General features: G+C 36.7%; 1 protein-coding gene across 4 annotated transcripts in view; it reads left to right on the plus strand.

Annotated features, from left to right (window-relative positions):
• The first annotated feature begins 3,195 nt into the window (after window positions 1-3,195).
• The window catches only part of LOC107098293 (calcium/calmodulin-dependent 3',5'-cyclic nucleotide phosphodiesterase 1C-like), a 148,852-nt gene continuing 128,453 nt past the window's right edge, over window positions 3,196-23,594 (plus strand). For 2 of the 4 annotated variants that reach the window (XM_015395886.1, XM_015395887.1), the window contains exon 1: window positions 3,200-3,503. In XM_015395886.1, coding sequence (XP_015251372.1) covers window positions 3,242-3,503 — 262 coding nt within the window. In that variant the 5' untranslated portion in view covers window positions 3,200-3,241. Of the gene's footprint in view, window positions 3,504-20,601; window positions 21,032-23,594 lie in introns of those variants that run through there. The other 2 variants (XM_015395888.1, XM_015395889.1) reach the window with 2 other exon arrangements.

The following is a 23,594-nucleotide window of genomic DNA, read 5'->3' on the forward strand; positions in this document are numbered from 1 at the left end:
GCAGTATGGATAAGATTTTGTATCATGTTGGAGTAAAGTTTAGGGATTTTTTTGCCCCATTCCTACAAACAGTATCTTTATCAGGTTTGTTAGCCGCCTTATATACTCTTATGCCATCAACTTGGCACACACATTTCCCTGGAACTAAGGTCAAGCGTTTGTGATTGTCACCCCAAAACACTGGCTTTGCTATCTTTAATGCACTCAGTAGGTAATTTGGTGGTTAATTTAGAACACCAAGTTGTGATCAAGACGTGGCTCTCTATCGGATGTCTTTAGATGTTTTCTGACTGTTTCCACATAATATTCTTTCTTCTTGATGTCCTATACTGTATAGTACCAAGAATCAAGAATCTGTATCATCATTAGGGACCCATTATCCATTTTTTCAAGATTTTGCAGATAAATAGGAATCCAATAAAAACAGAGAAGGAAACAACCATAAAAAGTTAGATGGCATGTCAGAAAGAAAAAATGAATCACATAGCCATGGAAAGGATCCCTTTAAAATCTTCAGCATCAGATCTTGGTTTAAGAAAGATTAAGTTCCTTTTTAAGCTTTTTTTATATAAGGGCTGAGGGTCCTGTCAAGTTATCTTAGTACAGAACTAGGTTCACTGTGGAAAATGACACTCTCTTCAAACGTCTTTAAAAGAATTCTGGCTTTTTTTGGTGAAGAAAAGTAACAGTAACAGTAACACATGAAGTGCAGGGGCACACTTATTTTGAGACCAACGTGTTTCGGCTGTGGCCTGGTTCAGGGTCATTTGATGAAACACGCTGGTCTCAAAGTTTGCTCCTACACTTAAAGTGTTGCTGAAGTAATTTTTTTTTTTACCAGTTCATTGAACCTCTTCATGCACATTGGAAGTTGATGAAGTTACCTGCAATGCTGGATCTGTGCAATCTTTCTTTTGGGACATTACACATATAGAAATGTTCACCGTGTCGAGACATCTTTAAAAAAGATCCACTTGTTCCTGAATGGTATAATTGGCTGGAAATTATTATAGAGTTAACACTTGCATGTAGTTCTTTGACCACAGGATTGAGCTGGTTTGTCATATAGGGCAGCAGTGAGTTTGAGGTCTCAATTATTTTAAATTTATAAATGTGTATCGATTTGCTGAGAAATAAACAAACAGTAGCTTTCAAAGGACTACAATCGTCAACACAACTTTAAAAGTTTTTTTTAGATCATGTAACAATTAAAAATCTATGTTATTATTCAGGCTTTTAGCCAAACGGTATCAATTCTGTTTGTCTTAACTGACCTTAAAATTAAATAATTTAATGACTGATTTGATTTGTGAGACTGAGGGAAAATTGTCTTTGTACAGAGTGAAAATATGGTCTCAATGCCTTTTCATAAATTAATAAGTGTAGTTTTCAGGGTTTGGTTGAGGTTTGAGGACCCAAATGCAGAGGCTGATAGGCAGAGGTAAGTTCTTGTAGTTTTTAATGAATCAACACAGGTAAGAGAGGCAGGAATCCAAAATCCAACTTAAAATGTAAAACTTAACCTGAACCATGGAGACATCAGGCGAAAACAATCACAAGGGGCCAGGGTAAGATGAGGAAAGACTAGGTAAGACGAGGAACCAGCCCTGAGGGACTGCACAAGGAGAGTATTTATGGGAGACTGAACAAAGAGAGGACTAACGAGCTAATTGGGAGCAGGTGTGAAGAAACGAGTCTAGAGAGGAGCGAGGGAAAAGGAGACAAACACAAGAGGGTAACAAAGAAACTCAAATATATCCAGAAAACACAACAAAATAGGAATTAAACCAATAAAACAAGAAAGTATGGAGCAAAGTAAAAGTGAATGCTCAAAAGAAAATATTTATAATTTGAAAAAAATATATATCTTAAAAGTTTTAGAAAAGTTTTAGATTTTCAGCACCCACTACCTGAAATAAGTTACTCTATGAACTCCAAATTCCAGCCCTTGTGACACTCATAGAATATAACATTTATTTCCATTCACTGCTCTGGGGGGACACCAGGCAAGCTCAGAGACATAGTCCCTCCAGTGTGTCCTGGGCCTTCCATGAGGCTTCCTCCCAATGGGACATGCCTGGAACACCTCCCGAGGGAGGCGACCAGTAGGCATCCGAAACAGATGCCCAAGCCACCTCAGCAGACTCCTTTCGACATGGAGGAGCAACGACTCTACTCGGTCGTTGTAGTTGTAGTTGCAGTTTCAAACAATTATATCGCTGTTTAAATGTTTTAGGTGAGAGTTTATGGAGAGCTTTAATGTTTCAAATTTTTTATTTGTTTGATATCTTTTAACTTTTATTCTACTGTGCTCTTGGCAAGGTATCTCTTGCAAAATATATTTTAAATCTCAATCAGACTGACCTTAGAGTCAAAATAAAGGCAAAATAAAAAAATAAATAATAATGAAATTAAATAAAAACAAGGTTTGGGTGTTTTGCTGTAAGAAATTCTAGTATTTTTTTTTATCTGAATATGTTATAGGCCTTAACATAATCCAGAAGTTACACTAAAGAATAATTAAATAGACCAAGCCAACTTACCCTTATAGAGACCAACTAAAACTTGCTCTTTCAGCTCAGACTTGCTGCCATCTGCTGGCGAAGAACGGTGAATTACAGTTACTATGAACAACCCTTTTGTTCCAACCAATTAGATGGTTTTTCATCTCTTGTATTTGTTTCTGTATTCCATTTCATTGAGCTTTACTGCGTCCGTATCTCGCGGACATTAACTAAGGTAGGTTAAAAGTACCATTATATACAGCATAGTCTATACATTTTCCATTAACCGTGACCTCATCTCACAAAGTTTTTCCCTTTTTAATTCTGTTAGGTAGGGGTTACCGTCCTCCTGTCATTTTAATAATCCTGGAAACTTGTCGGCTAATTAATGTCGCTTGTTTTCACCTGTTTGTCCCGGGAGAACGGTGTGTTTGTCGACAGAGCAACTTTCTCCATGTGACGTGGCTGTCGGAGGGAAGGCAACAGGCACAGGGACATAAGGGTTTCCTCTAAAACTTCAACGATTTGTTGCTCATTCCGTTTCATGTTGTCCTCTATCTCTCTCTTAAAGTCTAAAAGACTTAAATAAAAAAAAAATCTGAACCGTGACGACGTTAAATTTACTGTTTTTTCGTCTATTCTGCTAAAAGTTAACCAATTGAGAGGTTTTCAGAAAAATGAGAGCTGAATTCAGAGGAACTGGTTAAAAAAAACGAATCTTTTAAAGCTTTTTTGTGATGGGTTCGGTGACTTCTGCTCTGACCAGGACTAGGAACGCATTAGTAAAAGTAGGTTCTCATCCGGAAAACAACGACCCGGAGAGAAGTCGGTCAGCTCCGGAGTCGGACCGGCCCAGGAAGAGGAGCAAAGGCTTTAACGTATCCGGCCAAGCCGCCCGGCAGAGCTCCCGGCAGTCGCTGTCCGAGGTGCTGAGCAGACAGGACTTCGATGGCACTAAGAAAAGTTCAAGGAAAAAGGCTGCTGAGGTTCAACAGAGCGGTGAGTTTATGAGCTCAAAAGCAATGGAGTTTTCTGTTTGTCTTTTATATAGGGCTTCATATAAAAAGTTAAATAACATTCTTCTTTTAAGTATTAAAAATAGCAATAGGCTCAAATGCGCCCTCAAAAGACAGTGTGCTGAAGTTAAGTTAGTTTTAAACACATCAGGCAAGTGTTATTTAGTGTATATGTATTAGTTGAATGACTGCAGTTAATGAATAAAAATGCAAATTTACAATCAACAAGCTCAGATTGATCAATATCAACTAAACCTAAGGATTCAAAACATTTTTGGATCACATCTGTCACATGCTTGGTCCTTATAGATAAGAGAAAAAGACAAAACAAGTGCTTTGTTTTAATGAAATCATTTGGTCTGCTCTGCATGCTGAAAAGAGCCATACAATATTAGCTGTCTCAGATTAAAACAAGAAAAAAAAAAATCAAAAACAGACAAAAGATACAAGAAAGCAAGCTGCCAAAAAAACATTTCTGACAATAATTTTTTTTGACATTTAATTAGATACAGTTGCATGTGACCATCTTCCATACAACGCAACAAGATGCACCAACAATTTAAAACAACAAAGAAAAATGAAAGGAGCAAGCATTAGAGGAATAGTTGTTTTAGATGCTTTCGATATATTCAGACTTAAAAGGAAAAATGAAAAAGCTTGCCATCAGTATAACCCCAAATATTTTTATTTGAATAACAAACATATCTGATTGAAAAATTAGAAAAAGTTGGACACAAAGTAGAACTTGTTGTCATTAAGTCTATATGTAAGTTTTAATTTTCATGAAGGTCAACTCAATAATATAGCCCAAACAAAGGTTGGTTCTTGGCCTTATTATTCCTCTGAGGATAAAAATATAAAAGGTGAAAATTTTATAGAAATGCTTCGGCAAGATTTGTTATATAAGTATTGTAGCAAATCTAAATGACTGTGTAAAGTTGAAATAATTGTATTGGATAATATTCAGCAGCCTCTATGTTTTTTTGATCTGCATTATGCCAAATAATTATTGATTCTCAGCATAAAATGTATTTTATTCATATTGATACTGTCCATGTTGTAATTTACTTTGTATATGTATTTATTTTGCTAATACCTTGACTCTTGCATAGTCATATAAAATAAAAGATTCACTTCTCTATATCACCTCTATAAATTTAACAAAGTCGTTGAAGCCTTTGTGGCACATTATCATGCTAAATATTAAAAGCTATGAAAGAAAGTGTTGGACCTCAATAGTTTTTTTTTTTTTTTGTGGTGCACATTTGCTGTATTAATATTTTTAATTTAATTGAACAGTCTGGACTGAACCCTTTTCATTGGAGGACTTTTGTCTTATGATTGCAGGGATGTGCTGGTCTAACTACAATTATAAATGATGTTTAAATGTATTTGACGGCTAAATAAACCCTAAATGGTGTTCAGTAATTAATAGTATGAAGATATTTGTTCACCCAAATGAGAAAGTACTACAATAGTTTATGTAATTCACTGTGTCTGTTTTCTCCAGGATTAATGTTCCAGGGTGTCTGTTAGAAAAAAACAACTCTGGGGTTTATCCCTTCACTTTCTTAGAAGTTGAAATCGGATCTTTTTATTTTTTCCAGAGCTGTACCCACTGCCAAATATTTTATTTTTGAAATAATTGCTTAGAGATATACAGTATCACCCTTCAATATAAATTAAAATGTAAAATTTGAATGCATAATAGTTCAGTTGCAACTTGTTCAGGAAGCCTTTTATTGTTCCAATTAGGGATTTAATGTGGGAACAAACAATAACTTGATAACTCAAAATAAACGTTCAGCATTTTACTAAAGTTGCATTGCATTTTATAACCATCGTCAAAATATATTTTGCTGTTTATCAATCTGGTAAAAAAAAGCGCCAAAGATAATGGGATTGTGGAAGGGCAGGGCATTGTAATCACTGCCTAAATTTTAAACTGCAGATCTGTTTTGTTCAGTTCTCATATTTCCTTACAGATGAGAGCAATCGGTCAGTTTAGAAGATCAAAAGAATATTCTGCTGGAAAAGTATTCATTGAATGGATCCTGAGCTCTTTGAAGGCTGCTCACAATGCAGCATATCTCTAGTACCAAAGCATCTCTGTGATGTTTGAGATGTCCGTGAGATTAAAATAAGCAAAGCTGACAGTTCCATCTATCTGAGCAAATTCACATGTGAAACTGCAGCATTATTATTATATATGTGCTGAGAGAACACAGTCACATATTCACATTTGGTACTTGTCAAATACAAGAATAGAAATCTTTTACCCGGAAACTTCTATTATTTTCATGTGAATTTTATGGGCTCCCAAAACAGAGTAATGCACACTTATGAAAGGAGTGAGGAGATTGTGTGTTAGGGCAACAGAATAAAGTGTAAATCAAGCTAAAATCATGATTAAACGATTAACTGTGCACTTATATAAGGAATACATTTGCATCAACTTCCATTCAAAATATAACAAATTATCAAATAATTTAACTCCACATATATCAGATAAAACCAATTGACTTAACTAGTGAAAGTCAACCAAACTAAGCTACTTTGTACACAAATGAAATGAAAAAAAAGATGGTTAAAACCCATAATATAAATATGGAATATTATCTTTAGCATGAATTTAAGGTTTGAGAAGCATATTTTATTTTGAAGAGTTTGTAACTAGGTAAAACTAACTTTCAACTAACTTAGAGCAATTAGAAATTATTCAAACAAACTCACAATGAAGGTCCAAGGAGGTAAATAAAACATTATTTGGTAAAAAAAAAAAAAATATATATATATATAAATAAATAAATGGTTTGCTTAAACCATATTGTTGTTTCTTAACCTTTTGTGATTAGACCTTAGGAAATAAGTGTAGGTAAATACCACCAAGCACCCTAAGCTAGGGTTGTGTTAGGAATATTATTATTAATGATGTTCGACTCTGTTACACCCTAATATTACCTGCCTGTTTTGTGTCATAACTAATATTTTCCCATGTAGTTTATCTAATTAACACAGTTCCTCTGTACAGCTAAACAGTTATCATCTTCATTACGTTTTTGGCCAAGGTTTGGGAATGGAATGAGATTTTGACAAGGCTAGTGCCATGGATGTCTCCTCATCTGCAAACGTGTATGATGTAATGATGTGATGTTTGTGGCATACTGGAGTTTTATAAAATGCTTCTCTAACTGTGAATTGGGGCCACTGCATGAGATGTGAGTCTGGTAACCCTAAGCAACTTCTCTGATCTGAGTAAGATTACAATTTCTGTCTAAATCTGTTGTCATGTCTCCTGGTTATTTAATATATACATTATGAAGTGTTGAAAGAGTTTGTCTCAAGTGATCCCTTTTCAGGAAAAGAACCAGAGAAAGCTTCAAGGTGTAAACACAGAGTATTAAGTGGTAGGCGGTGGATTAATTGATTGTGTTTAAACCCTTGTGAAATAAAATATGTTTTAGCTATGTAAACAACAGCTCCAAACATGTCAGCATGGGGTACCATGAGTTGACCTTTAGCTCATTGTTAGGTTACTTTACCCAACAGTAGAAACATGGAATTATCAGAAATCATCAAAATCCATGTAGATAAACTGAAAATCTTTCCCTAAATTCACCAGATCTGCAACCTCTGTTAAAATCTCTCTTTTGGAAAGTTGAAGTGTTTCCAAAGTTCAGAAAGGTTTAGCCCAGGCTGTGTTGCTGGATAGGTCTGTGTTGTAACAGCCTTACCAGGAGGCCTCTGTCCTTTGTGAGCTCCTGGTTCAGGATCGAAGTCTGGGGCTTCTGAGTCATTCCATTAAATACTGGAAGACATGTTGCAGAACATCTGTTTTGAACAATCTGGTTCTGAGCTTAATATCTTGCACAAAATTTAAACATTTTAAATCGAAAATCATGTTGACTGTTATATAGTAATCCAGATGACATGATGAATGTTTTTAATAGTCTTCCAGTTTCTTGTGTTTATCTGTACATCACTTGCTCCATTACTGTCACCTCTGGTTTCAACCACTGTATATCTATCCCAGAGGAAAAATTCCTCCCCCTAGTTAGTTCCTCAAATATCCTCTGTACCGCGGTGTTTCCATGACCATATGACAGTGTCAACTCCTGTTGGGTTTCCTCCCTGCTCCCCAGTGATGATGATGTGTAATAAGGTTTCTCATCATGACTCCCAGTCTAACTGTACTCTCATTTGCTCCCTCCTAGCGAACAAAAACACAGACACCTGCCTCCCTATCAGCTTATTAGCCTATTTGGTTATGACTCCTCAGTGTCAGACAAACCCAACAGCGCAACAACCTCATTGAGGCTGTACTTTTGAAAGCTATTTCCCATCTTTTGGAAGTCTTAGAGGATTCCAAAAAGATATCTGGAATATTTATGCCCAAGATGTGATGTATTAAACAAATGTGCCAAATAACTGTCAATGACAATTTTATATCAAGGTTGAACTCTTTCTTTACAAAGACTTCATGGATAATATTGATTACCTCTTTATTTACATTTAGTTACATTTGGCAACATTCCACACTGTTAAAAGCATAGTAAATTATCTAAGTAATGTGTTTAGTATGACCATCAACTTCAAAAACGTTGAATCAAATATTTTGAAACATGCTATTAGTACATTTAGTACATCAGTTACCATGTCTTCATATGAGTCCTGTCTTAATATCCTTTACAACAGAATCACAGAACTCTGTTCCTACTGTATAGGGTGGATGTCCAGCAAATTTCAATATGCTGCTCAAACACATAACTTTCAAATGAATGTACCACCTCTTAAACATGTCAACGGGATTTAAGGAGGCCTCTTAATGACCTACTCATTTAATACAGATTGGAAATAGCATCTCAGCTGGAAAACTTGAAGTGAACCAGCTGGGAGTATTGAAGTTGATCAATATTGAAAAAAAAAAACTAGCATTTTGTTAATGTTAATTTATTATTGTCTGTACAGCACTTTGTCACATTTGTTTTTAAAGTGCTTTCTACAAAAAAGTAGTATTCTTAGTTGTATGTGTGGCCATGTATTTGTTAACTTGTAAGAACATTTTTCTAGGAATATACTACACTGTGGTTTGGGTGTTAGGTCCAATGACTGGTTCCCATTAGGCAGTTCTTGCCTTTTTTTGGTTAGTTTTAGGACTAAGGTGTGAAATGAGGTCTGTCAGCATCTGTCTTGGATGGGATCTGGGCTTCTTCTGGTTTTCCAGCCTTCTTTAAATCTCTCCATTTGTAAGGCCAAAAAGCCTGGCAGAGAGATGCTGGAGTCGGGAATATAGTCCCGTTGCCATGTTTAAGTAAAACATATAACACTGCATTGCTGACATTCTGGCTGGATCCTTCTTAGGCCTTAGAGTTTCCCTAACTTGTTTCCTAAATATCTCACATTGCTCATAATGACTGATGGAATAGATGGCTTGAATTGGCTGCATCTTTCTTCTCTTTTTGCTCCTGCTTTGCATCTTTGGTGCCTGCTTTTTGACTCAGCTGGTACTTGCAGAAATAGTTACAGTATTATTTAACTATTTCCGGCTAATGAGCTACTCCTGAGTATAAAAAAAAAATAAACAAAAAAGCCAGCTTGTAGGTCCTTCCAGTTGCACAGCATCAGACACTAGGCGCAAAAAGAAATAAAAAGATCTGAAAAAGAAACTCTGATCCACAAACAACGGCATTAAAAAAAACAAAAACAAATGGTAAAGGGCCTGTACTTATGTTGAAGTTAGCAGAGCTACTCCAATCTGCAGCCACCTTAAGTAGTGTCACGACACATAACAGAAGGGCCCAGTATTCAGGCAAGACAGTCAGTGGAATTATTTGTTTATTTATTCAAGTTTATTTAAAATCTAAGGATCTGCGGTTCTGTAGAAGCAGAGGCTAGGGCGTCTGAGGCAGAAAAATTCGGATTTAGTTCAGTCCATTCCCAGAGAACAAGGTAGGATCCGGCTGGTGGGCTGCCAACAAGGTGGGGTGGGCGCCACCTAGAGTGACTCAGATTCTGCAGCCCTGGAGAACAAGCAGGAGTCGGAACAGGAAGGCTCAGTGATCCAGGAGTCCAAAGACAAGTCAGGGAAACCGTTCAGCCAGGAACAGGCAGGCTCAGAGGGCCAGCACTCCAAGGACTGTTCAGGCAAACTGTTCAGATGGGAGCCCTCTCACCACTAAGATCAGACGGGAACAGGCAGGCCCAGTGGTTGAGAGACAGAACGGATCAGGATCAGGATTTCAAAAACACCAAGGAACTCTAAAAAAACTCTCACCACTGGCTGGAGAGAACAAGATAATCTATCACTGATGACTGGATGCAAGCACCTTAAATAGAGGCAGGAGCACGTGGATCAGATGAGCAGTGATTACAAACCGGGCCGAGATAGACAGGTGAAGGGAATGAGTAATTAAGCCAGGCGCGGATGCTGTTCCTGGACTTCAGCTCAGCTTTCAATACCATCATCCCACAGCATCTGATAGGCAAACTGAAACACCTGGGCTTTAATACACCCCTTTGCAATTGGCTGTTAGACTTCCTCACAAACAGACCTTAGTCAGTCTGGGTTGGACAGAACACCTCTGATGTTGTTGTCTACCTTAACAAGCAGGCCAGGGCTGCAGAAATCCACATATAAGATAGAAAAGTCTGTTGAGTGTAGAACTATTGGTTGCACAGACTACAAAGCAGACCTTTATGAAAGGGTAACTGGAACAACCTTACTAATTACCTTAACTAGGTAATTAAGTCATTAAATCACCTGTACTTGGGTAGAGTGGCACAGACTTGCAAGGCACAGGTTTTACAGGCTCGAGTTTGTCACCTTTGGTTTAGATAAATCACATTTATTTTTTAGAGGGCCCAACACCTACATTTGATTGAGATTGTTTTGCATATTATATATTTGCTTGACAGATGTTACTGACTTCCTGAAATTAATCTTCATCAGCTTAAAACCTCCTCAAAAATATATTGAAGTTTGTGGCTGTAACATGACAAGTTGTGGAAAGGTTCAGGTGGTATACAAAGTCTATGTTGGATGCTTGATGATATTCAAGATTTCTCTAAACATAACATAACAGCACAGCTTTGCTGTTTTATCATTTCTTAAGAAGATGTCTACCTTTTCTAGAGATGACTGGCTCCAATAAAATGCTGAACATTTTATTTTGAAAGCAGACCAAAGACTTTCCCAATGGCTTTGTATGATTTAATTTGAAACCATGCTGGTGTATACATCTTTAAATAAACCTGTGGTACTTTCGGCTCAAAGCAACTTTTCCTCCAATTTTTTGGAGTCTTTTGACAGCAGGGTCCAAATTACTATTTGTAAAACTCTGTTTTGTCAGCTCATTTCCCTCCGGTTTGCAACACAGTCTAACATTATCTTTAAAGGTTGCTCTAATGAGTATTTAGCAGGGGAAAAGGCAAGCTCCCTGGCACCTTATGTGTCTTAATTACATGTATGTGTCACTGTGGTGATAGTGGTGTGGGGACTGACATAGTGTGTGTCATTCCACAGTGAAGGGGAGACCTCTAATGAGCTTGTTTTTCCGTCTTGTTGCGTAGTTATTGTCATTAACTCTAAAATATAGAGATAAAAAAACAGTAAAAAATAAAATAAAATATATATATATATATATATTAAGAAAAGAATATCATAAATATCCTAAGAATGTTTAAAAGTTTAAACATACTTAATATTGCATTTATTCATATAATAACATGCATTAAATATTGTTAAAAGGAAAAACCCACAACATTTTTTAATAATGTCTGCAAAAGGATGGTTCCAATCCAACAGCCTTATTCTCAGCCTCCCCATCCTCACACATAATTAATGTCTATTGATGATTGCCTGTCTTAGTGTTTGATGGCAAGATCAAAGGTTGAGCAACAGTTCTTCCTCTATGAACACCACTAAAAAAAACAACAACAGGTGTCTTTTTGTCCTTGCAATTTACTGTAATATATTTATTTACTGTATTATTCTTAAACAGATTTTCTCAAAAAAGAAAAATGTCATCTTAAACCATGCAGGTCTTGCAAAGATACAGTCAAAACTAAATCATATCCATTACTTACAAGGAATGAAACAGATAAATAAAAACGGTATAATGGCCTGGAGGCTTCAAAATGGTCTAATGAGTGCTATTTGCTATATTAAACTCTTATCATCTGCTATGCAATATATCCCGTTTGTCAGACAGGCTCTCCTGTTGCCTAGTGATAATGATGTTGCAATGATCCTTGAAGCAATAGGAATTCAACAGGGATTCAGTAGCTATGCAGTAATGCAATAAGGTCTTGAGCTGAAACCTTGTTTTTTTTAATGTACTACACTATTTATTATTTAAGCTTCCAATGTTTCAAAGTTGATTTTTTTTGTTTGCCACTGTTGTATCTTTTTAGCTCATATTTTTAACTGTTCATCTTTTAAATTTTTTTTTAACCCCCCCTAACAGAAATCAATTGCTCATTTAAGGTTCTTAAATTAGACAGCCTAAAAAAGGCCTTGATAAACCAAGATATTCTAATTCTTTCTAATGAAATGTGACTGGATATACAATACCATATTGAACAAGCTAAAATATTTTTTAGTTACTTAGTGAGAAGTAGTGATGTTATGAGATGAGCTGAGGCTTCAAGGCGTGTCAAGTAGTGGAGAGGGCGTTTCCGCGAGGCGCATATAGAGGCTTGCTTCATTTGGGGGAGGAGCCAAAATAGATGACGTCCAAAGCCTTGTTACCCCGCCATACCAAGTGACCGCTTCGGGAAGTGGTTCAGCTCGCCCGGAACTTTGGTAGGCATTTAAACAGTTTCTGTGTTCAGTCAAGATAAAGGAGTTTGTAGGAGAATTGGATAGAGTTAAGATATTTTCTAAGAATAGATTGGTTGGTAAAACAAAACATTGAATTGGTTAAAATTAGTTTGTTTAGATTAAACAATGTAATTAGCAAAATCTGAGCAAGCCATTGTTCCAGATGTAGTTGGTTTTTTTGTAGTATTGCTTTCTAAATTGCTGTATTCTTGCTAGTGGCATCAGCTGTAAGAGATGTACTTCTACTCCTGAGATTATTGTTTCAAGACCCACCTCAGACTTTCAAAACTCAAAAAAAAAAAAAAAAACTCAAAAAGAAGTCCAACAGAAAAAACCATATCACTATCAGGAAGACCATTTACAGAGCCTTGTTACCAACATGGACCAGGGGAGATTTGCTTCATAAGATCTATTTGGCTTATTTGTGTTTTGGTGCATGGGTCTGTGTGTGTAAATGGATATGCATAGTGATATATGTATTGAGTAAGGGGATGTGAGTTAGTCCTTAACCTGGAGTGGCAAGTTGTTAGACTTGTGAGAGAGTAGAAGGCTTGCAACAAACAGCACCCAAGAAAAGCAAAGACACTTGAAGGCTTCAACAGCTCCAGGCATAATGATACAAGTTATCACCCAATCATAGCCAAAAGTCCCATACATAGGTATGTCATTAACTTCTTAACATCCACCTCATTTTGGGTAATCCTTGCCTATTTTGCATACCCAAATGGAAAAGCAATTAACTTAGGAACTGTAAGCCCAAATTACATGTGCAATACATTATTTGAAAGCTAACACCCTCTAGTTTGTGAAAATATAAATTAAAATTGGGTGAGTAGAACACAGACCAACCTGCATCAGTTCAAACATGTCTCAAAGTTGTTTTTTTGTATTCTCTGAAATGATAGGTCTTTTTTAACAGCAGTAATAAAGGCATTCTTGAGAAAAAGCAGGTTTTATTGTATTATATTTGTTATAACTCTCTGAGTTATTAGCTTTTAGACAAGTTTTCGAAATATTTCTTTGTATTCTCTATTAAATATCTTTAAATGAGAACCTGATCATAGCTGGATTATGTGAAATTATGTTTGTCCTCTTCTGGATCATGGATCCAGTGCTTACTGGAACATTAAGAATCTTAAACCATGTCTCTAATCATAACCCTAGGTTTTGCAACAATAGGATCCAAAACAATTTGATTTTACCTATTACTTATTTTTGTTAATAATCTTGTCTTGCTGTGATCATAAAATTAGTATCAATCACAGTTGGCAAGGGTTGATGCCTATTTCCATTAACTATTAGGTAAGAGACAGAGTACACCATGGACAGGTTACTAGTCTAAAAAGAGTAACAGATAAAACAGGACAAACAACAATGTATGGAAACAGTCATATGTAAAAGCAATTTAAAGAGACCAGTTAATCCAACATGAACATCTTTGGATTTGGGAAGCAGAAAGTACCCATTTCTGAACAAGGAGAGTAAAAAATTTCTATCCAGAGAACCCTGCACTGATTTGTACCAAGGATTTTCTTGCTCCATATCACCAGGTCTAACAACCCTGCAACCATGCTGCCTTTATTTGTTTTAACTATCATTTCAATAAGCTAAGGAAGTTACACTTAAAAACTGTTTCTATCTAACATAGTTTTGTTGGACAGTACCTAACTTTAAAATACACTTTTATTTACTTGAATAATGCTTTTTGTAAATTCAGTAAAAGAGACTTGCCTAATGATTTCCACACTGATATCATTAAAAAAGGTTGAAAGAACGGTAAAGTATCTTAGTGTATTACCTTCAGATCTACGTAGTGCAGGGGTGTGAGTCATTTTAGGAAATTGGTTTTCTTTAATATATTTCATCCTCTGGGACTGAATAAGAATCTGAATAATATCTGTATTTCTATGTCTTATCCTAGTCTTCTTGCTCATTAGAATATTTCCGTAACAGTATAGGTATAGGTGAGACAGCAGTCTGCTGCAGCTCTTGCCTCTCTTATGGGTCACAGCTGGCAGGCTTTTTACACAAGGTAAATTTTCACTCAGCTTTTTCTAAAGGCGTGCTGTTGGATCATTATATAGATATCAGACCATACAGATGACATTTAGGCCTTGGGTTAGTTTGAAGTCAAAAGAATCTTATCAGTCTGAACTAGAAACTTCACAACTGTGATACAGAAATGCTGCATAATTAACTGTGCTATCAGAAGCATTTACTGTCACTTTTTTTTCCACCAGAACACTGCATTGACTTTTTTATCCTCCTAAGATGTTTTTTGCCAGAATAATTAAAGAATGGGTTTTATGATTCAGCTGTAGGGAATTTAGTTAACAAATTATTATTTAACAAAAAACATCCTACACATCTACTTTTAAACTCCTTAGCAGCTTGAATGTCATTTTTTATCTACATCATTTAAGAATCAGCACCTGAAGAAGCCAATGCTAATGTCTCCATGTGAAAATGTGACTGAAAATAAAAATTAATGTGATTTATATTATAGTTCATAGGTTTGAACTTTATATACTAGTTGAAAATAACTATGTGATAAAGTATAGCAGCATTCACACAAAGTTAAATCCAGAAAGAACAAAAGATAATCGAAAACGACAAACAATATGAAACGAAAAGAAGAAAGAACGACAAAAGAAACAAAAAAGACAGACAAAAAAAAAAATCAAAAAAATTACAAAAAAGAAAACCAAACAAAAGAGCAGAGGCCGATAGAAAACACTGAAAACGACCCACACAGGCACCGACCAAGAAAAGACACTAAAACCCAAAAAAACAAACAAAGGAACATCAGAAACAAAGAGCAAACAAAAAGCAAACGACAATGACAAAATTCAAAAAGCAAAACCAAAAGTGTCCACACAGCTCAAATACCAAAAATAAAGCTCAAACCAAATCCAAAGAAAACAAACAGAACAGACAGGAACACAAAAAAAGAAAACAATTTATTGTAAATATTGCATCTCTGCCATCAGTATTATTGGCCAGAAGGAGGCGATTTCTATTTGATTATCCATGAAACTGTGCTTCTAGAGTCCATCACACCTTTATGTTGACATTGACAGTCACCAAAAATAATAATATAAAATTATTTTAAACAGAAGTAATAATAATAAAAAGGATTTATTTTGAACCGTGGCAGTTAGTATACTAATTGCTTTTAGCACCAAAGTGACGAAGCACTGAATGCCTCTACATTTCTCAGCTTTGCAACTACAAAGGCTTTTATTAGTGTTGCTTGAAAAACTGTTACTGTATTTAAACTTTTACTAGGCAAATCTAAAGTTAAAGAAGGCCACACAGCCACCTACATCCATATGAAAATAAGAGCAGAACTACTCCAGTTCTTCAGGTAAGTGTTTTATGTAATCTCCACTCTCACCGCAAAATGCAATATTAAACAGAGAGCTTCAAACATGCTGCAACTCATGTAAACACCTGCTTTTGGATGAAACACTTTTGCATAAAATTCACCACTTAAATTCATCCGTCCATCCACCTATCTTCCTGCTTCATCCATCAGGCTCATGGTGGGGTTGGTGCTTATCTCCAGAAGTATATGGGCAAAAGGTGAGGTAGACAGGTTACCAGTCCTTCGCAGGGTAGAACAGAGTCCTGCAGCCATACACAAACACGCTCACACTTAAATACATGTTTTTGCTATATCAGACATTGCTTGTTTTATTATAGCTTTTATTATAAATGAGGATGTTCATTTATCTTGTATCAACAATAATACATTGGCAGAGCTGAGGTTTAACAGGCTTTTTGTGATTAGAAAGGAATGTGCCCATTTAGGTAAGTATGCAGTTAAGAGGAGAGAACAATAATAACAGGCACAGTACTTCCAGACATGCCCCTTTTAACACATTGAGTAACCATGAGCAGGGGAACCTTTAGACTCGAGTGAGTGAGTTCAAAATTAGGTACCTACAAAATGTTAACTCCAAAGGGAAGCAAAAGCCAGGAAGACACAAGAAAGTGGCACAGAACATCAAAAGCTTTCTGATTAGCTCAAAAAATAAAAAAGAGATAGATTGGTAATTCCTAACCAGTGTTTGTCCTGTTGACTGAAATTCCAAGAAGATTTATTTCAGCTTTAGTTTTTCCTTGTTATCTTTCTTGTTATCTTGATAGTTATGAATTTCCCAAGACTTGCTTGTAAAATATCACTGTCACATCGCATAGAGGTTATATATTTATCCTTGTTATCGCTCTATATATACCACATGCCAGGGTTTAAAGGTTGCTTTTTCCCAGTGGGTTTCCTAGATAAGAACACTTATCACTGTTTGAATGCAGATTGCTCATCCTTAATGTGTTAATATGTATGGCTGTTTCTTGCCAAGCTTGGTCAGTACCATTATTTGTGTAATAAACTGTTGTCATCCCTCTACTGGGAATATTCTAATCAAGAAACTTTTCTAAGATGATGCAAAAACTCTATGAGTTAAAATAAATCATGACAGTGTATGATAAAACCATCTTAAAAAGCAATCCGAGGTAGAATCATTTACTAGGTGACAAGGTAAATGGAGAAGGTGGATCTTTAACTTAGCAGACTAGCAGGGAAAGACTATTTCTCAATCTTGTATTTGGAATGATGAAGGTCTCGGGCTATATTGTCAATGTAAATATGACAGATTTCATCAGACAGGTTGGATCAGAGATTGCATCAATCAAGCACAAGTATCTTAGTATCTTTTTTTCGCTAGAGACTGTAGAAGGGAGCAGGAGATAGAAGGACACATTGAGTCTTAGTCTGCAGTAAAATGGGCTCCGTTTAGACTTTTTACATTTTTACTAGTCAAGAGATATAGATCATGACTAAAAGAGCAAAATACCAAATAGTAGTAAAGCTTCCTCTGCTTTACTTTGAGGAGAATCAGCTAAGACATTTTGGACATATTATTTTATTACTTCGGCTATGGCATGCTTATCAAGGTTTTTGAGGCATGTTCAAATAAGAGGGGGCACAGAAGCAGGTCCAGAAATAGCCTGAAGAACTGTAAAGCTCTCCTGGCCCAGGTATGCCCTGGAAAGTCCCAGATTTTTAACTGGGGAGAATAATTTAAGATGGAGATGTCTTCTGCCTGGATCTGTTAACACCACTGCCTTATTTGGGAGAAGAAAATGCATGAACACGACACCAACTGCATAGTCCTTTGATTTCTCATTTTAGCTTAGAAACAAACAAAATGCCTTGATTACACCTACCACTAAGACTTGTAGATTTAAATACCGACTCAGCCCTGTTTAAATGTGTTTCTCCACTAGATAAAGACAATAAACTACTTCTGTGTCTCCTTTCCACTACTGATAAAGAAGAAAAATTATTTCTTGATCAGCAGTATTGTTCTTTTGTGTGTGTGTGTGTGAGGCGGTGTGTCTGTGTCTCTTTACAAATTTCAGATTCTTCATATTAAAGGGGAGTTAGTCTTTTCACTACCACTATATGCATGCTTGATATGATGGATTCCTGCAAAGTCAATGTCTATGGTTGCTACATTGCAATACAGTTTGTCCAAAGTGAATGCTGCAAGTAAATGATGTAATTATGTAATCAGGCGGGAGTCCTTAGATATACATTTTCTGAATTACTTTTAACAATTAGCTACACCTCAATGCTGTTGTTTGATAACTGGGCTCAATTTGCAATTTGATTAGATGCATACTCCATGTATTCAGTAAAACATTCTTTAAATAAATGTATTTACCCTTAATTTGAGTGGCTAAATAAAATGATCTGACTGAATGGAATGAATATGTTTAGCCTTAAAATAGGATAATTAGATATTATGCACTTGAAATAAGAGACTGCAGTTGTTTTTCTTATTTTAAATGTAAGTTTTCTTATTCCATTGGCAAGATGTTTCAATTGTCTGCTCAATTTAAGAAAAAATGCACTTAATTTAAGAATAATTCACTTATTTAGATAAAATTTTTGCAGTGTATTACATTCAGGTTTGGCATTTTACTTTTTCATTATAACATAAGAATATACTGTGATCCAAGCAACTTTGTTGCTCTTTCTCAGTGATGTTTCAACTGCTAAGACCTGAACCTCCACCAAAGGTTCTTACAGTTTTGTCAGGATTTGGTTGTGGTTTGAGGACCCAAATGCAGAGGCAGGGAGGCAGAGGTGAGTTTCTTGTTGATTTAATTAAATGTTAACAGACAACTGAGGCAGGCATCAAAAAAATCCAAAAATCAAGCATGAAAAAAGAAAAACACACCAGAAACCATGGAGACTTCAGGAACGAGGAAGACACAGTGAGAAGGAGTTGGTGGAAGTTAGACGAGGAACCAGCACTGAGGAACTGCACAAGGAGTGTATTTATTGGAGACTGAACAAAGAGAGGACTAAGGAGCATATTGTGAGCAGGTGTGAACATAGCAGACTGGAAATGAGCTAGGGAAAAAGGAGAACACTAGAGGGCAACAGAGGGCAACAAAAAAAAAACTGAAAACCTAAAATATTACTGGAAAACACCACAAAATAAGAATTAAACCAATAAAACTAGAAAACATGGAGCAAAGTAAAACTGAATACTCGAAAGAAAACATGACAGAACCAAGACTGTGACAAGTTTCTTTTTTAATGAGAATTGTCAGCTTGGGGGAAAACATACCCATGTCATGATACTGCCACTACCATCCTTCATTAGCGGGATGGTCAGTCTAATCCACAAACAAGAGGCTCTTTTTATTTATTTATCTAAAACGTGATCAAAAAAATTATTTTCCTTTGATTTATTAATTCCTAAAAAAGTGTTCATGAGGAGGGAGCTCATGTGCAGGGAAGCAGACAGATTTCCTCTGTTATGCTTGAAAAGTTCAGTTAGGCAACTGGACGTGAAGTTTGTTCCCTAAACGGAACCTTCAAGCTTGACCAGGACCTGGATGACTGAGAATCTTCACAGACATGTCCCTTTATTATGCATGCAGCAAACCCAACAAAGGTTGTAGACAAATACCTACATCATGGTTATTAAACCTTTATCACCTTGTGATGGGTAATAGAGAGTTGATAGATGTGGTATCATCTAAAAGTCAGATGAAAACAAATATATATATATATATGTCACCAACTAAAGATAATGAACTTACTATTTATGTCTCTCTTTGTTATATAAAAATCCATTAGGATGTGCAAGTCTAATGTTCCTAGTGAACAGGGTTGTTTACAAGCTCTTTATTAAATAGAGGCATGTTGTAATGCTTCTAAATCCCCAAGCTGCATTGTCACATTGTGTTTCTGATGCTGCACTGATTGGGGCTGTTTTTAGCAAAGCTGCTCAGTAAGAATAAACTGAGAATGAGGGCATAATACACAAAATGAAGGCGCTTCAGCTAAACCGCTAAAATCAGTTCTCTGAAGTGATTTAGATAATTTCACAGTCCGACTGACAAACCAGTCAAGTGAGAATAAGCCCCATAAATCAGATGCATCTAAAAGCTGTGAATGGTAGCTAAATGAAGAATCAAATTCACAAAGCAACATGTCATTTTAATTTGCACATCTTATTAAAAGGGCCCTTTTTATTGAATTTGGGAGAAGGTCATGCCAGAAGCCTTCATAAAGAGCCCTCCGATACCAATCAGATGGGAGAACTAAACATGTGAAAATGACATAGCTAAATGTCAGAGGGTGCAAACATGCTGAACTTTTTTTTTCATCTTTTGCTGTACATTTCTGTTTAGATGAGAAAATGTGCATTGGCAAAATTAATGGAATGCCATCTGATAAATCAGAAAAAAGGGAATCTTTTTCCCTTGCTGTATTCAGTAGATTTAAATGTTCATCATTCAGATGAACTCTTTATATGCTCTAATGCCCTTCAACCTTTATGTGCCTTCGTAAATAGCTCTTGCAAATAGTAAGGCTGTGATACATATTTTAATAACTCTCTCTGACTAAACACAGATTATTTAGCCAATAGCTTTGCTTAATGTACAGCGGTCTATTAGTTTAAGCTGCTTTTCCTGTAACTCTGTGACTGAGAAAAACTCTGTCTGACTCCTGTAACCTTTTGCCTTTTTAACTCACAAAGCATTTGTGTTCTTTCTATAAATTCTTGACAGTAGGTGGAGTCACATTCACTAAAACACCTCTAGAGATGTCATCTCCGCCTAACCACCACCACCTCCACTGCCACCCACCACACACACCTACTGTACCTCTTAGAAAAGAAAGATGAGGAGAGAGAGTAGGGAGAGAAGGAAGGGAAAGGAGAAACACCAAGAGGAGGAAATACAAATCAGAGAGCCATAAGCTTCTTGAAATGAGCTTGTTGAGGTGTGAGAAAACAGAGAGAAAAGGAGAGAAACATTTTGTACAACAAAGACTCTGGAAAGGGAAGGGCTGGAGAAATTCTCCCTCTCTGCTTTTTGTTGCGAGAAGTGGAGAGTGTTTGACAGTTTCCCCTCCAGCGCTCGACAGCAACCAGAGTCAGAAGGAAGGATTTTTTTTCTCTCTCCCACCTCCATGAGTGGAATTACATTGACGAAGTGAAGCAGCGCAACGCTACTGACAAGAGGTGCTGAAAGAAGGGTATAAAGCCTTGGGGGGCAACTGGAGAGTGCTAAAGTGATGGAGGCTAACTCTAAAAAGCATCGATTTAGGAAGGGTCGCAGTGCCACCTTCAGCATTGATGGCTTCAATATCACCATCGGTAAGCAGAAGCATGCAAAGCAGGAGGGAGCTGTTTACATGTGATCTCAGTGTAGAAAAAAAGTATGTGAAGAGAGCAAAAACAAATGTCTGCCTGCTATCAGTACATCTGTGCAATGAGGCATAGCACCAACTTAACATCTGTTTGAAAAGATACCATTTCTACATCTCTGCGGAGATTAAAACAGTAGTTCATTTAGGCGAAGTTATTGCTTGTGACTGTAATGCAACTATGGAAACAAGGAGACTTAGAACTAAAGCTGAGTGCAGCTGACGTCACCAGGAATTAATTGCATTGTCTTGACAACCACAGTTAATGAACTTGTGTACCACTTACATTGTCCTTTTCTTTATTTTTTTTACTCTCTCGCAGGAGTGAGTAATAAACCCCTTTGTAAACACAGCACTTTAAAGATGTTCCAAGCTGTAACCATCTGATTAATTGTGTCCCTTTAGCAGACTAGATTAAATTTTTCAACTTTCTGTGTGCTTAATGAATCATTGTTTTCACAACACATACAAAATGTGATGTAAACAAAACATGCTGAGTTAGTCATGAGGCAATCTTGTTTAGTAGAAACAAAAGAAAAAATCATGAAGTTTGAAGCTGCAATAACAACATTTTTTAGCACTGACTTTAGGACTGAAACAATCAGATTAATCATGATTATTCAATCGTTGAAATAATTTAGTAATCGATCAATCATTAACTCAAGAATAGAGACTATAAAACATGCCTTTAGCTGACAGAGCAACCCATTTACAGCAGTAATTTTACTAAAATTATAAACAAATATGTAAATATTTTGCATTTAAGATAAAAAAAGCCTTTTAATTTTAGTTTCACCTGCTTAAAGTAATCTTCTTTAAGTAATCTTTGCTATCCGCTAATTACAAATTAATTGAAAAGATAATCGACAGATTAATTGAATAGCAAAATAATCATTAGTTGTAGCTAGTTGATAAGACTAACTACTGTAGCTGCAAATTTGCTGCAATATAAATTCAATCAAATCAAACCTCTGTGAAATAAAATTGTCCACTTAGGAAACAACACTGATTGATAATCAATTTCACCTTCTGTTGCTCTAAAGGAATAGACAACAAGTGGAAATTATTGGCAATTGGTAAGATACACTTAATAATGGTGTGGTTGTGCCGCTGGGGACCACAAACCACTTCTCAGTACCTATGCTTTCTGGCTGATGTTTTTGTCACTTTTGAATGTTGGTGGTGCTTTCACACTCATGGTAGCATGAGATGGACTCTAAGACCTACACAAGGGGTTCAGGTAGTGCAGCTTATCCGGGAAGGCAAATGTGAACTGTTGAAGAAGGTTTTGCTGTGTCTTTCAACAAAGTGTTCAAAGGCTGGCGGCGCTACCAGGTGCTACAGGCCAGTACACCAAGAGATGTGGAGGAGGCTGTAGGAGGGCAGCAACTCAGCAGCAGGGCCGCTACCTCTAGAGCACAAACAGAGACCTGCAAAATAATCTCCAGCAAGCTACAAATGTGCATGCGTTTGCTCACATGGTTAGAAAACAAACTCATTGAGGATGGTATGAGGGCCTGACCTCCACAGATGGAAGATGTGCTCACAGCCCAACATTGTGCAGGACGCTTGGGATTTGCCATAGAACACCAGAATTGGCAAATTCTTCACTAGTGCCCTGCGCTCTTCACAGATGAAAGCAGGTTCACACTAAGAGACATGAGACAGATGGAGCAGAGTCTGGAGACACAGAGGAGAGCAATCTGCTGCCTGCAAGACTGCATGACTGGTTTGGAAGTGGGTCAGTGATGGTGTGGGAGGGCCATTTCTTTGGAGGGCCACACAGGACTCCATGTGCTCACCAGAGGTAGCATGACTACCATTAGGTATCGAGATGAGATCCTTGTGAGACCATATGTTGGTGCGGTTGGCTCTTGGTTCCTCTTACTGCAGGACAATGCTAGACCTCATGTGGCTAGAGTGTGTCAGCAGTTTGTGCAAGATGAGGGCATTGAAGCAATGGACTGGCCCCCCTGTTCCCCTGACCGGAATCCACCTGAGCATATCTGGGACATCATGTCTCAATCCATAAACAGTCTGTGCTTGCACCACAGACTCTCCAAGAGTTGGCAGAAGCTTTATTCCAGATCTGGGAGGAGATCCCTCAGCAGATCATCCTCCACCTAATTAGGAGAATTCCTAGGCATTGTAGGGAGGTCATACAGGCACATGGAGACCACACAATACTGAGGCTCATTTTCACCTGTGTTAAGGACATAACAACAAAGTTGGATCAGCCTGTGGTGTGTTTTTCTATTTAAATTTTCTTTGTGACTCCAAATCCAGGCCTTCATTGATTAAGAAATAATTTCCATTAATGATTTGTATATGACTTTGTTGTTAGCACATTCAATTCTATACAGAACAAAATATTCATTGAAAATATTTCATTCATTCAGATCTAGGATGTGTTGAGCATTCCATGTAAATGTTTATTAAACAGTGTATATTGATACAAATATAGAGACAGATAGATAGATAGATAGATAGATAGATAGATAGATAGATAGATA

Source organism: Cyprinodon variegatus, unplaced genomic scaffold (assembly GCF_000732505.1).
Source record: "Cyprinodon variegatus isolate N-32 unplaced genomic scaffold, C_variegatus-1.0 Scaffold766, whole genome shotgun sequence".
Classification (NCBI taxonomy): domain Eukaryota; kingdom Metazoa; phylum Chordata; class Actinopteri; order Cyprinodontiformes; family Cyprinodontidae; genus Cyprinodon; species Cyprinodon variegatus.